Raw genomic sequence first — 16,183 nt, 5'->3', positions numbered from 1 at the left:
ATTACTTGAAATAACAGGCGGATTGTTTATTTACAGATAATGTCTTCAATTCTACAGTTTTATAAACTATTTAAAAAAAAAATAGAAAAATTACAGTAGAAATTTAGAGTAAATTAACCATAAAAATAGGATTTTTTTTTTTACAGTGTAATGTTGTCAGCAACTTTTATCCAGCCACGTCGTTCTTTATTTGAAATTGAAACTGCCCTTATTATATTGGCTTTGACATAATATTGCTCACATTTAAATAAGCTTCCATTTTGACAATGATAACTAAATTAAGTTGAAATTAAACACATTACAATTAGAGAAAACACACAAACACAAAAGTCAAAACACTTCACAATTTCAGAAAACACAAAAACGAAACAACTTTCAATTTCAGAAAACAAAACAACAGAAGACTAAACACTTTTCAATTTCAGACAACGCAAAAGCCGAAGCGACCTACAATTTCATTAACAGGAACGGGAATTTTCCAAAATGTCAAGTATTGACATTTAGTGCAGTCAATTATTTTGTCCGCGGAGCCCGGAAACGGATGTAACGACTCATAGACCCAATGATAGGCTGATTTAACTGTCAATCAGTGTTTTGGCCCATCCCCTTTTATGGTTTAGGAAAGTGTAAACTGTTTCGGCTTTTGTTTATTTGGGCTTTCTGAAACGTAAGTCGTTGTGTCTTTATTTTTTCTGAAATTGTGAAGTGTTTCATTTTTAGCTCATTTATTTTCAGAAATTGTAGTGAAGTGAAGTGAATTACATTTATATAGCACTTTTTCTCCAATGACTCAAAGCGCTGTACATTGTGAAACCCAATATCTAAGTTACATTTAAACCAGTGATTCGTAATTGTAAGTTATTTTGAATGGTTTTTACTGTAATAAATGTGTTCACAGAAGATTTGTTCCATGAAATATTAAAGTGTTTTTCCCTTCCAGGCCACCGTACTAATGTGCTCTATCAGACGAAAAGTACGTTCAATTATCTAAGCAATGCACTCGCGTTGTCCTTTAAAAAAATAATTAGAACTTTACTTTAATTTAAAACGCTTTCTACCTCTAACAACCAAAAAGCTGTGAAAACTATGATCCAAATTTGGATTATTTACGGAACTTGTGTGAGCCAATGGCTTTACATGCACACACACACACACACACTCACACGTGTGTATATATATATATATATATATATATATATATATATATATATATATATATATATATATATATATATATATATATATATATATGTCTTAATAAGGTTATCCAAAAAATAGTGCTCGATACCGTAGTAGAGCGCAATATATGTATGTGTGGGGAAAAAAAATCACAAGACTATTTCATCTCTACAGGCCTGTTTCATGAGGGGGGTACCCTCAATCGTCAGGAGATTTTAATGGGAGCATTCGCATACCATGGTTTATATAGGGCACAGAGTGGGTGGGTACAGGCTGGCCTAGGGGCGTGGTGATTGGTTCATGTGTTACCTAGGAGGTGTTTCCGTCTATGGCGGCATGCTGTTACAATTTCGCTGCGCTTGTTGAGGGATGACAGGTCTGGACGGTAAATAATAAACAGTTTCTCTTTCAAGCATAGGTTGCATCTTTTATTACCACTATTGTAAGGTGTGCTGGATGCAAGAATTTGCCATGTTATTGAATATTCAACATTATTGTCTTTGAGGTCCCAAATGTGTTTGCTGAGTTCTGTGGTATTTCGCAGGTTTTTGTTCCTGAAAGAAGCCTTGTGGTTGTTCCATCTGGTTTTGAATTCACCCTCGGTTAATCCTACATATGTGTCGGATGTGTTAATGTCCTTGCGTATTACCTTAGATTGGTAGACAACTGATGTTTGTAAGCATCCCCCGTTGAGGGGGCAATCAGGTTTCTTTCGACAGTTACATGCTTTGTTGGTTTTGGAGTCGTTCTGACTGGGGGTCGACGGCTCATTTGCAATTGTTTTGTTGTGGTTTGAGATGATTTGTCGTATATTGTTCATGCAGCTGTAGCTCAATTTGATGTTGTTCTTGTTGAATACTTTTCTTAGGTTGTTGTCTTTGGGAAAGTGTTTGTCAATCAGGTTGAGGAATTTGTGTCCAATGTTCGTTGAGACGTTTTTGCTGTATGGGGGGTTGTACCAGATGATGCCGTTTCGTTTTCTGTTCTTTTTTGGCTGGTTTCCTGGCGTGGGTTCATAGGTGAGGGTGAAATTGTATCCGCTTTCATCAAGGGCTTTTTGGTACGGGGGGGTTGCTTGGTCAAATTCAGCTTTGCTAGATGACAGCATCGATAGCCTTTTATTGATTCCGGTAGGTATTCTTTTCGTGGTGGTGGGTGGGTGGTTACTGTCATGGTGCACGTATTGGAGTGTTGTGTTGGGTTTCGTGAATGGTTGGTAGCTGTTATTTCTCAGGTTGAAAGTGACGTCAAGGAAGTTGACGGTTTGCTTGTTGGCTTCAATCGTGATCCGTAGGCCGTTCTCTTTGAAAATTTTATATATATATATATATATATATATATAAATATATATATATATATATATATATATATATATATATATATATATATATACTGCGATGAGGTGGCAAATTGTCCAGGGTGTACACCGCCTTCTGCCCGATTGTAGCTGAGATAGGCTCCAGTGCCCCCCGCGACCCCAAAGGGAATAAGTGGTAGAAAATGGATGGATGGATGTATATATATATATATATATGTATATATATACATAATATAGTATAGTATAGTATATTCAACATTTACATACAAGCAAATAAATAATAATAATCAAAACAAGTACAGAAACAGTACAAAAACACTACAAAACAGCGATAAAAACTCAATAAAGCAACTAAAGAAGAATGTAATATATATATATATATATATATAAAGCAACTAAAGAAGAATGTAATATATATATATATATATATATTACATTCTTCTTTAGTTGCTTTATTGAGTTTTTGTCGCTGTTTTGTAGTGTTTTTGTACTGTTTCTGTACTTGTTTTGATTATTATTATTTATTTGCTTATATGTAAATGTTGACTATTATAAATGAAGGTTTTAAAAATAAATGTAAAAAATGCACTCGCGTTGTTATTTTGTAATATTTTCAGCAAAGTCGTAAAACAGTGAGTCCACGGCAGGAAGTTGTTTTTGCAAATGTAGCGCATGCGCAAATGGATGGAGCAGCTGAACTCAGGTGGTGAGAGAGCTTCGCAGTCAGTTGCTACTTTGCCGAGTCCTTCATTGTTTTTTGGTTTGTTTTAGTCCAACGTTTTTGAATTTGCTAGCGCAATATGAGTCCGATGAAAGCAGCCGTCAAGCGTGGCAAGAAGAAGAAGAAGGGAATCACCGTGGACTTGAAAAAGACGATCTGCAAGGAGTACATCAATGGCGCCCGCATTGTTGATCTTGCTCGCAAGTACGAACGAAACAAGTCGACGATCGCCACCATCGTGAAGAAAAGGGACGTGTTTGTTGACGCTGACGTGGCGAAGGGAGTCAAGTATCTCCGAAAGGGCCGGGAGAAAATTCTGGACCAAGTGGAAAAGATGTTGCCCGTTTGGATCCAGGAAAAACAGCTCGCCGGCGACATCATGTCCGATAGTGACATTTGCGACAAGGCTCGGTGTTTACACGCCAACTTGTCCAGGGAAGACCCCGGCGGGAGCACGGATGACCACTTTAAGGCGAGCCGCGGGTGGTTCGAGAAATTCAAAAGGCGAACCGGACTCCTCCGCGTTGATCCGCGAATCCAGGCCGTGAGCCCCGGCAAGGCCGCGGCGGAAGAGTTCGTCGAACACTTCGCAGATTTCATCGACAACGGCGGCTTCGTGCCGCAGCAGGTGTTCAGTTGCGACGACACCGGACTTTATTGGAAGAAGATGCCGAAAAGGACCTACATCACGGCGTTGGAGACGGGGCTACCGGGACACACGGTGATGAAGGATCGCCTCACCTTGCTAGTCTGTGCCAACGCCAGCGGTGATCGGAGAGTGAAGCCGCTGCTTGTTTACCACTCCGAGACTCCCAGGGTGTTCAAGAGATGGAACGTCATCAAGGACACGCTGAGTGTTATGTGGAGGGCCAATAAGAAGGCGTGGCTGACCAGGCAGATCTTTACCGAGTGGCTCAACTGTGTCTTCGGCCCCACGGTGAAGAAATATTTGTTGGATGAAGGCTTGCCGCTCAAGGCGGTGTTGGTCATGGACAATTCCCCCGTCCATCCTCCATACATGGAGGACGTTCTACTGGAAGAGTTCTCCTTCATCACCTTAAAGTTCCTGCCGCCCAACCTCACACTGGACAAGCTCGTCGTGGACAGCTTTAAAAAAGAGTACACAAAAGCCTTATTCCAGCGATGTTTCGACGTGACGTCGGACACCCGGCTCGCGCTTCGAGACTTTTGGAACGATCATTTTAACATCCTGACCTGCATAGGATTGATCGACAAGGCGTGGAACGGCGTGGCGAGGACCACTCTAATCGCAACGTGGAGGAAGCTTTGGCCGGGGTATGTCGCCGAATGTGACGTCGAGGGATCGGAACCTTCATCGGCGGTGGAGGAGATCGTGTCCCTCGGCAACACCATAGGCTTGGTCATGGACGAGCGCGACGTGGAGGAGCTTTTGGAGGAGCACCAAGTCGAGTTGACCCCGGATGAGCTTCTGTGTCTTCACTTGGAGCAACACAAGCAGGCCTTGGAGGAGCTTTCCTCGGGAGTGGAGGAGGAAGCGGTGGTGGAGATCCCTTCAGCTGAAATTAAGGACATGTGTGGTTGGTGGGAGAACATTCAGGGGTTTGTGCTGAGCACCTTCCCAGACAAAGCAGTGGCCAGCAGGACCCTCAATCTCTTCAACGACAACATCATGGGTCACTACAGGCACATTTTAAAGCGCCGCCAGAAGCGGGTGTCTCTGAATATGTTTTTGGTGCAGCAAGAACCGAGTGAGGCCCAGTCTGACCTCGGCCCCATGATCGTCAAGACGATTAAGAAAGAAGAAGAAGAGGACTATCTTTTTGAACAGTAACCCAGGAATGATTTATATTTTCACTTGGTGCCTTAATCCAGTGGTTGTCAAACTTTTTTCCACCAAGTACCACCTTGGATAAAGCCTGGCTCTCAAAGTACCACCATACTGACCAATATTGAAATACAGTAGCCTAGTAGGCTTAAGTATTCATTAAAAACAAGGCAGATGTTTTACTTAAGAACATTTAATATTTTTGGCCACTGTATTATTACACACAGTTTGAGACCCACTCGACATCCATTGCATTCGGTCTCCCCTACATGCATGCGGTCCTCTCCAAGGTTTCTCATAGTCATTCACATCGACGTCCCACTGGGGTGAGTTTTTCCTTGCCCTTATGTGGGCTCTGTACCGAGGATGTCGTTGTGGCTTGTGCAGCCCTTTGAGACACTTGTGATTTAGGGTTATATAAATAAACATTGATTGATTGACTGTTTTAATATAGGAAAATAAAACACTGTACTTTAATCAAGTGATTCTTTTGGTGTACCCCTACAGGTACACACACCACATTTCAAGAATCACTGCCTATATATATACTTTTTTTTATTTTTATGTATACCCGTAGTGTAGTATGTGTACACAAAAGAAAATGTTTGCAGCGTTTCCCATTCATACTGTATTTGCAGTTTTATGTCAATCTTGTTGTGTTAAAAACTCACTTGTTCAAGGATTGCATGCTAATTTCAGTTAGCATATCAGTGGGCTCCTCCATTGTGTTAGCATTAAGATAGCAGCACAAGAGCCAACCTTTCTCCTGTATAGTTGTTTTGCTTTTTTCCCCAGTTATACCAAACTATATTGTTGCTTTAATGTGATTACATGTATATGCTCTTCACATGTATAATAATGTGCCTTTTTGTTCTTGTGCTTGGTTTTACTGTATTACTTCATTGTGGAGAGTATCAATAAACAACCTAAAGTTGGATGTTTTTTTTCATCTCATTTATGGATTGTTTACATACACGTCAAGCTCAGTTCCAAGTTCCAACATTCATAGAGGGCAGAATATGAATAAATATGTGTATAAAAGGAAAGCCTGTTACATAGCAGTAATAAAAAGCATCATACGGAAAAATAGAACAGAACGACAAACAAGAAAATGATCTTAATACTAATAACACAGTTTTGTTTTTAAGAGTAACATTTTATTAGCTTTTGATAGAAAAGACATGCATCATAGCCAATTATGCAAATTATACAATGATTATATGACTGACACCACCACAAATAGGATATATAGAAAACACTCATTTGTATACTGTACATGAAATTCGCCTTTTAAATGACATAAGTCATAATACAGAAGTGAAGCCAAACAAACTCGTCTGGAAGCAAACTCAATTAAGGACCCAGACTAGATTGTTTTTTTGCTCTAACTTTTTGAAGCAACCTGGTTGTTAAAGTTAAGGAATTATGCTATTTCCAAATGCAAGCGCACGAGAGTGACTTGTGTTAGTCGGCAAGGAGGATGTATTTGTAAATATAATTGATCCAATGCCCCCTTGTCTTCTTATACATTATACATTAACGCATTGTATTGATGTATAAATGAGGCCTTGGTGAGTGTGTGGCACACTCACTGGATGTATTGACACTGCACTGACAGTGTTACTCTTCCATAATGGCGCCATTTGCTGATTAAAATGTCACTACATATGACCTGTAAACCAAATGTATAGTTAGCGAATATACTGCATATTTATTTTGCTTTAAATGAATAGCTGTCCACAACAGACTATGAAACGTGCAACTCGGGTCATTGAGCGAAATAGTAAACAGGAAAAGAACATTCACCTTGTTTGGCACTATAAGATCAAAACGATACCACACTTCGGGATGTTTCCTTTTACTTAGTTCCGTTTAGATCGATGAAGGCGACGAATACCGATGTCAAACGCGGCACGCCACTCCTCTGACTTCTTTCAGTAGGAGCTGTCACTCGTAAGCCGAAAGGAGTGTTTTAATTACACAGAAGCTGTATTGTTTTTCTTTTTCTTAAAGTGACACACCGAGGCAACAATGGACACAGTATAACTGTGTTTCATAATGTATAAATGCTTTGTTATCATTTGACCCATCACAATTGTGTTTAACATGTACAGACTTTCACAAACATAACTTTTGTTGAGTCTGGAACCAATTAATCATTATTTTCTAGGGGGAAATTTGTATCAATGTACACACTTTTCTATTATGTACCCCGATCAAAAAGCAATGAAGTTTGTTGAAATGGTAAGAAGCATGTTACAACGACAATGTCACACATGTTAAAAAGTCAAAGTTATTACATTGGTGACAACACCTGCGGCTTTATGTAGTGCTGTCCTTCTCACCAGCACACTTGTGATTGTTAAGCTGGTACTTATAAGAGAATCTTTCTTTACACCCACTGCAACCCAACACTTTCTCACCCGTGTGAGTTCTCATGTGGACTACAAGTGGTGTTCGGTCAGAAAAGCATTTGTTGCAGATTGAACAGAAATATGGCTTTTCCCCGGTGTGTCTTCTCATGTGTTTTTTCAAATAGCGATTTTGTGCAAAACCAATACCACAGACTGAACAGGTAAAATGTTTTTCACCGGTGTGTATTCTCATGTGCATTTTCAGATCTTGCTTTCGTTCAAAATCGACACCACACACCGAACATGAAAAAGCCTTCTTTCCTGTGTGTATTCTTGTGTGTGTGACCAAGTGTACTTTCTGAGAGAATTTCTTACCACAAACTAAACACATAAATGGTTTTTCCCCCGTGTGGCTTCTTATGTGTCTTTTCAGATTACTACGGTCATTAAATGTTTTGTCACACTGGAAACATTTCCAGTGCGTGTTGTCAATTTGACATGACAAGTCTTCATCATCGGTGTCAGGAGAGTGTGACATTGTGTCTGATAGTGGAGCTAAGAGGCTGTCTGCTTGTGATCTTCCACAGTGATCTTCATCAACTGCCTCTTCTTCATCATCTTCGCTCTTTACAACGACACGAATCCATGGGAGCTCCTCCAGTCCGTCAAGATTCTCTCCCTGCTGACTGATGCAGCGTTCCTCTTCTTCCTCTTTAATGTGAGGGAGTGGTGGCAACTCCTGCTCCGCTGGGGAAAGAGTCTCACTGACATCTGCAGGACACAAGGAGACAAACAGAAAAAAAGTAAGTAAAATAGATCTTAAAGAGAAAGTAGATGCAGTTTTTGACTGATGATGTGCACAATGAATGGAGAATGAGGAATTATGACATCACATTGTTCATTCTGAGAACATTCAAAAATACAGTGGGTAAGGAAAACATTCAGACCCCTTTAAATGTTTCACTCTTTGTTTCATTGCAGCCCATCCATCCATCCATTTTCTACCGCTTATTCCCCTCAGCTACAATCGGGCGGAAGGCGGGGTACACCCTGGACAAGTCGCCACCTCATCGCAGGGCCAACACAGATAGACAGACAACATTCACACACTAGGGCCCATTTTGTGTTGCTAATCAACCTATCCCCAGGTGCATGTTTTTTGGAGGTGGGAGGAAGCCAGAGTACCCGGGGAGAACATGCAAACTCCACACAGAAAGATCCTGAGCCTGGGATTGAACTAAGGACCTTCGTATTGTGAGGCAGACGCACTAACCCCTCTGCCATTTGCTAAAATCAAAGTAGTTAATTTTATGTACACTTAGCACCCCACCCATCTTGACAGAAAAAAACAAGTATAGATTTTTTTTTTTTTACAAAAAAACTCAAAAATGGCATGTACATAAGTATTCAGACGCTTTGCTCAATAATTTGTTGATGCACCTTTGGCCACAATTACAGCCTCAAGTCTTTTTGAAGTTACACGCTTGGCACACCTATCTTTAGGCAGTTTCCACCATTCCTCTTTGCAGCATCTCTCAATCTCCATCAGGTTGGATGGGAAGCGCAGGTTTTCATCCGGATGTCTCTGTACTTGAGGGACGGCGTGGCGCAGTGGAAGAATGGCCGTGCGTGACCCGAGGGTCCCTGGTTCAATCCCCACCTAGTACCAACCTCGTCATGTCCGTTGTGTCCTGAGCAAGACACTTCACCCTTGCTCCTGATGGGTGCTGGTTAGCGCCTTGCATGGCAGCTCCCTCCATCAGTGTGTGAATGTGTGTGTGAATGGGTAAATGTGGAAGTAGTGTCAAAGCGCTTTGAGTACCTTGAAGGTAGAAAAGCGCTATACAAGTACAACCCATTTATCATTTATCATTTACTTTGCTGCATTTATCTTAGTCTAGTCAGGGAGGTGACTAAGAACCAGATGGTTACTCTGTCAGAGCTCCAGCATTCCTCTGTGGAGAGGAGAACCTTCCAGATAGACAACCATCTCTGCAGCAAACCACCAATCAGGCCTGTACGGTAGAGTAACCAGACGGAAGCCATTTCCTAGTAAACAAGTTTGCCAAAATGCACCTGAAAGACTCTCAGGACCACGAAAAACCAAATTATCTGGTCTGATGAGACAAAAATTGTTGTGAATGCCAGACATTTTTGGAGGAAACCAGGTACTGCTCATCACCAGGCCAATACCATCCCAACAGTGGTGGCAGCATCATGCTGTGGGCATGGTTTTCAGCAGCAGGAACTGGGAGACTAGTCAGCATAGAGAGAAAGATGAATGCAACAATGTACAGAGTATAATATTCACCATAATTGTATTCATATAATTTGATTGAATTAATAAGACTCTTTTTTTTTAATAAAGTCGGATTGTCCCATGCAGGATTATACCGAGCACCGTTGCAACTTACAACCTTACTTTTTATTACTGCAGTATCTTGTAACATACATTTCTGGCATGTTTGATCAAAGTAATGAATGCTAACAGCTGACAATTTCTTCACGGTACAGGTAATCCACGCTATGTTCTCTACCTTGGTTTTTTAGGGCCACAGTTTTTTTTAAATACATTTTGGGGGGTACATTTTTTTTAAACTATTTTTCCTCTCAAAGTTCTTTTATTTTGCTTGTCATCACAAACTTTATTCTGCAGTGAACAAGTTGTGTAATGAATACTCACCGGTGCTTTGGCAAAGGGCAAGCGGTCACCTTTAAACTCAAATACAAATTTATTGAAAATACAAACCCCGTTTCTATATGAGTTGGGAAATTGTGTTAGATGAATATAAACGGAATACAATGATTTGCAAATCCTATTCAACCCATATTCAATTAAATGCACTACAAAGACAAGATACTTGATGTCAACTCATAAACTTGATTTTTTTTTGCAAATATTAATTAACTTAGAATTTCATGGCTGCAGCACGTGCCAAAGTAGTTGGGAAAGGGCATGTTCACCACTGTGTTACATGGCCTTTCCTTTTAACAACACTCAGTAAACGTTTGGGAACTGAGGAGACACATTTTTTAAGCTTCTCAGGTGGAATTCTTTCCCATTCTTGCTTGATGTACAGCTTAAGTTGTTCAACAGTCCGGGGGTCTCCCTTCTGCTATTTTAGGCTTCACACATTTTCAATGGGAGACAGGTCTGGACTACAGGCAGGCCAGTCTAGTACCCGCACTCTTTTACTATGAAGCCACGTTGATGTAACACGTGGCTTGGCATTGTCTTGCTGAAATAAGCAGGGGCGTCCATGGTAACGTTGCTTGGATGGCAACATATGTTGCTCCAAAACCTGTATGTACCTTTCAGCATTAATGGTGCCTTCACAGATGTGTAAGTTACCCATGTCTTGGGCACTAATACACCCCCATACCATCACAGATGCTGGCTTTTCAACTTTGCGCCTATAACAATCTGGATGGTTCTTTTCCTCTTTGGTCCGGAGGACACGACGTCCACAGTTTCCAAAAACAATTTGAAATGTGGACTCGTCAGACCACAGAACACTTTTCCACTTTGTATCAGTCCATCTTAGATGAGCTCAGGCCCAGCGAGGCCGACAGCGTTTCTGGGTGTTGTTGATAAACGGTTTTCGCCTTGCATAGGAGAGTTTTAACTTGCATTTACAGATGTAGCGACCAACTGTAGTTACTGACAGTGAGTTTCTTAAGTGTTCCTAAGCCCATGTGGTGATATCCTTTATAAGGCTGCAGCTAACGATTATTTTTCTATCGATTAATCTATAGATTATTTTTTCGATTAATCGGTTAATCTATAGATTATTTTTTTTCGATTAATCTATAGATTATTTTTCCTTTTACCGATTATTTTTTTAATTTAAAATGAAGATGAAAAAATAAATGTAGGCCAGTTTTTTCAAAAGGCATGGCTTTTATTTACCAAAAAAAAAAAGTATGGCCACTCAGTCAACATTGACAACAACATGACAAAATATTCTGTAACAATGTAAACATTTAAAACTTTTAACATTTAACAAAATTAAAAGTAGCTTATTTGCTTTTTAATGTGCAAATATAAAAGTAAACATCCAGTGCAAATCTTAATATTCTGCAATAGTATAAGCATTTCAAAAGTAAAAGTATTGCTTATTTTGCTTTAAAATGTGCAAAAATAAAGATAAACATCCAATACAAAAAAGTGCAAAACGAAAATAATCTGTAACAATGTAAACATTTCAACAAAAGTAAAAGTATTGCTTATTTGCTAAAATGTGCAAAAATAAAAATAAACATCCAATACAAAAAAGTGCAAAACAAAATATTCTGTAACAGTGTAAACATTTCAACAAAAGTAAAAGTATTGCTTATTTTGCTTAATAACACAACAATGATAATATGATTAAAGTGAAAGTTAATTGTTGGTTTGTACATAGTATATGTAACTGTTAATGTTGTAAAAGGTATTTGCACAACTAATTAACGTTAGCGTTTGTGACACGTCTTGTGCCGTGGGGTTCTTTCAGGACCGACAGACTGAACGCCAGACGGCTTTGCCAGGTTTACAATCTTTTAATTTTACACAAAGTCTTTTCTCTTCCAACTCTTTTCTCTTTCTTTCCTCGCTTTTCAGCTCCTCTTCCTCGCTCGCTCATTGTCCCCCGTCTCTGTCTCTCCTCTCTCGCTCCACTCTGACTCCTTCCAGTCTCTCTTCCCTTTCTCTCTGCTGCTCCCCTTTTCTTCAGCGCGCCCACCTCGCCGCTCGCTCGCCGGCCCCGCCTCTCCACAGCGTTAAAGAGGAGTGCGTCTTTGTAAACACTGCACGCCAAACGCACCTCTCAGAGCGAAACGGTGCTTTAGTTTATGAATTTACAACGCAGATACAAATGACACATTCATGTTTTTGTGTAATGATGACAACGTATACTCACGCGGACGATTGACTAGTTGATGGTGATGGCAAGAACGCTGTCGGTTTTCTTTTCAAATGTTCGTTCATAGCCGTTGTGCTGCTATGATAGGCCATTTCCGCTCGACACAGTGTGCATACAACAACATTATTAGGCCGTTTATTGAAATACTCCCACACTTTTGATGACTTTTGGCGTGCTTTTTCCCCCTCGCTCGCACCGTCTGCTTTGCGATCCGCCATGACAGTAGTGTGACGTAAATATGCGACGCATCGACGCACAAAAATGGCGTCGACGTATTTACGTAACCGATGACGTCGACTACGTCGACGCGTCGTTTCAGCCTTAATCCTTTACACACTGATGTCGCTTGTTGATCCAGTACAACCTGAGGAATCGAAGGTCACAGGCTTAGCTGCTTACGTGCAGTGATTTCTCCAGATTCTCTGAACCCTTTGATGATATTACGAACCGCAAATTGTGAAATCCCTAAATTCCTTGCAATAGCTGGTTGAGAAAGGCTTTTCTTAAACTGTTCAACAATTACTCACGCATTTGTTGACAAAGTGGTGACCCTCGCCCTATCCTTGTTTGTGAATGACTGAGCATTTCATTGAATCTACTTTTATACCCAATCATGGCACCCACCTGTTCCCAATTTGCCTGTTCACCTGTGGGATGTTCCAAATAAGGGTTTGATGAGCATTCCTCAACTTTATCAGTATTTATTGCCACCTTTCCCAACTTCTTAGTCCCGTGTTGCTGGCATCAAATCCTAAAGTTAATGATTACTTGCAACAAAAAAACGTTTATCAGTTTGAACATCAAATATGTTGTCTTTGTATAATATTCAACTGATTATGGGTTGAAAAGGATTTGCAAATCATTGTATTCCGTTTATATTTACATCTAACACAATTTCCTAACTCATATGGAAACGGGGTTTGTACATTAAAGTGCAGTTTGAATTTAAGCTACTGTAAAATGATGAGAACCAACATACAAAACATGTTTAATGATTTCAGGAACAAAATGTTTTTATGCACAAACTCAAAAATGTTTTGATCAAAAAGTGTCTGCAGAGTTTTTTTTAGTACATGTTATGTCAGAGGAGTTGAATCAGAGAACAAACTAACAAAAAGACTGATACAAAATTATTTAGATACAAAATTTACTTTTTTCCTGGTTGAATTAGTTGGGTGTGTTTATTCTCCCATTCGGGACCAATACACAAAGACATTCGGTGCCTGCCTGCAAGACCGCATTCAGGTCAGGATAATTGCACACAGCACAAAGTGAGCATAAACAGTCAGTGAGACTGAAGTCTCACACTTTACCATAAATTGATTAACGTGGACCCCGACTTAAACAAGTTGAAAAACTTATTCGGGTGTTACCATTTAGTGGTCAATTGTACAGAATATGTACTGTACTGTGCAATCTACTAATAAAAGTTTCAATCAATCACTGATGTTGCGGCTCTTTTTAAATGTTGTGTTTCAACTTCTACGCCAATATTAGCCATATTTTTTATATTTTGTTCTTCTGGGCTGCACATCCAGTTGTGTGAGGGGGAAGAAGCACAACACTATATAAACATTAATTATGTTGTGACAAGCTTGACTTTAGCGACACAAACATTCACATGACACGGAAAGCAACACACACACACTCACTTTCACGCACAAGACAACGTTCAATAAAGCCGGATAGTTAATGCAGGATTATACCAAACACAATTGCTTCCATACTGCTTACTACAGACTGGGGATGTCCCGATCCGATATTTGGATCGGATCGGCCGCCGATATTTGCAAAAAAATGCGTATCAGCAAGGCATGGGAAAATGCCGATCCAGATCCAGTTAAAAAAAAAACTCCGCTCCGTGTTTTCTTACGCACCTATTTAAATAGTACATTCCACTTTTCTGCTGCTCCCTAATTTCCGTTCCGCATTTTCCGGCACATCTTCAACACATCCACAGGTCTGTGGATTCTCACGCAGTTGCTTTTAGCTGCTGGCATTACACGACAGGCTCTTCTCACTCTTTTCTGTGTCTCCCTCTTACAGACAGCAAGCGCACCTTCTTACACACGTCACATACTGTCACGTCATACGTCACATACGTATACGTCATACGTCACATACGTATACGTCCTCTCCCAGCAGAGAGGTAGCAGCATGGCTAACGTTAGCTGTGATGCTAGCGCAGCCGTGTGACCAACGTTCTCTCTAAGGTGCACGCTTGTGCAATTGCGCACTGCTCAAACGTCCTCTGCGCATAGCAATTATATGCCACACACAAAATCAAATAAAAAAAGAAGCGCATAACAATTTTCGACACACGGACACGACAGAGAAAACAGTATTCGTCATCATTGTTCAAATATTGTAACGTCTGTCGAGACGCTTATCTCCATTCGGTGCCACACGCCCACACCATCAAAATGCAGAGGCAAAAATTTCCACATTAACACCGTATGAAAAAAATAGTGATTTTTTTAGTTGTGATTTCCTTCTCTGCATGAAAGTTTAAAAGTAGCATATATTAATGCAGTATGAAGAAGAATGTTTTAATGTAGACATGCAAGCCTTGAAAGAAAATTTTGAAAATCAAGACATTTCCTGCAAATGGGTGCATTTCTACCCTATATTTTAACTTTAGATTTATTCTCATATCAAACTCTTTTGGCTGTCTTTTTGACACTTACATCCACACCCTGGATTATAAATAATGTAAATAATTCAATGTGATTATCTTGTGTGATGACTGTATTATGATGATAGTATATATCTGATAGTATATATCTGTATCATGAATCAATTTAAGTGGACCCCGACTTAAACAAGTGTAAAAACTTATTGGGGTGTTACCATTTAGTGGTCAATTGTACGGAATATGTACTTCACTGTGCAACCTACTAATAAAAGTCTCAATCAATCAATCAAAACACATAGAATCATCATACTGCTGTGATTATATGCATCAAGTGTTCATTCAAGGCTGAGGCAAAATATCGAGATATATATCGTGTATCGCAATATGGCCTTAAAATATCGCAATATTAAAAAAAGGCCATATCGCCCAGCCCTAGTTTCAATGATGCCATTTCTGTTTGTCATGTATAATTTTGTCTTCTTTGTGTTTATCCTTGAATAAACAGGTCAGTTTCTTGTTACCAACCATTGTGTATTATTCAAACTCACCTAATTCCGCTGGCTAGTTGTTATCAAGAGTATTAAAACCCTTTTCAACATGATTCTGACAACTAAGTAGGCTAAATAACTTTAAACTTTAATACATGCTCGGATAGGCCATTATCGGTCAGTATCGGTATCGGTCAGTATCGGATCGGAAGTGCAAAAACAATATCGGTATCGGATCGGAAGTGCAAAAACCTGGATCAGGACATCCCTACTACAGACAGTATCTTCTAACAAATATGCCCACCACGTTTAATCGAGGTAATGGTAACAGCTGATCACCGTAATCGAACTGAAATGAATCGCCATAATCGATCAAGAGCAAATAATCGCCCAGCCCTAGTACAGAGACTTCCTGGATTAAAACCAACATTTCCCATCCAATCTGATGGATCTTGAGAGGTGTTGGAAAGAGGAATACGCAAAATTGCCCAAACATCATATTTAAAAAAGACTTGAGGCTGTAATTGCTACCAAAGATGCATCAACAAAGTACTGAATACTTATGTACATGTGATTTTTGAGTTTCTAATAAATTGGCTAATATGTCTACATTTCTGTTTTTTCTGTTAAGATGGAGTGCTGAGTGTACATTAATGAGAAATAGTATGAACTTTTTTGATTTGAGCAAATGGCTGCAATGAAACAAAGTGTGAACAATTTAAAGGGGTCTGAACTGTTTACGTACCCACTGTACCACCAATGATGCGAGGTTACCTGTAC

The 16,183-nt window shown here is 39.8% G+C and overlaps 1 protein-coding gene across 2 annotated transcripts in view; it reads right to left on the bottom strand.

The window, feature by feature from the left end:
• Positions 1-6,074: 6,074 nt before the first annotated feature.
• Positions 6,075-16,183, bottom strand: part of LOC133574152 (uncharacterized) — a 23,255-nt gene continuing 13,146 nt past the window's right edge. For both annotated transcript variants that reach the window (XM_061926229.2, XM_061926228.2), the window contains exon 2: positions 6,075-8,150. In XM_061926229.2, the coding sequence (XP_061782213.1) occupies positions 7,348-8,150 (803 nt within the window). In that variant the 3' untranslated portion in view covers positions 6,075-7,347. The remainder of the gene's footprint in view (positions 8,151-16,183) is intronic.

Source organism: Nerophis lumbriciformis, linkage group LG31 (assembly GCF_033978685.3).
Source record: "Nerophis lumbriciformis linkage group LG31, RoL_Nlum_v2.1, whole genome shotgun sequence".
Classification (NCBI taxonomy): Eukaryota; Metazoa; Chordata; class Actinopteri; order Syngnathiformes; family Syngnathidae; genus Nerophis; species Nerophis lumbriciformis.
Note: the sequence above shows the minus strand (reverse complement) of the source record. Positions and strands in the feature narration are given on the sequence as shown.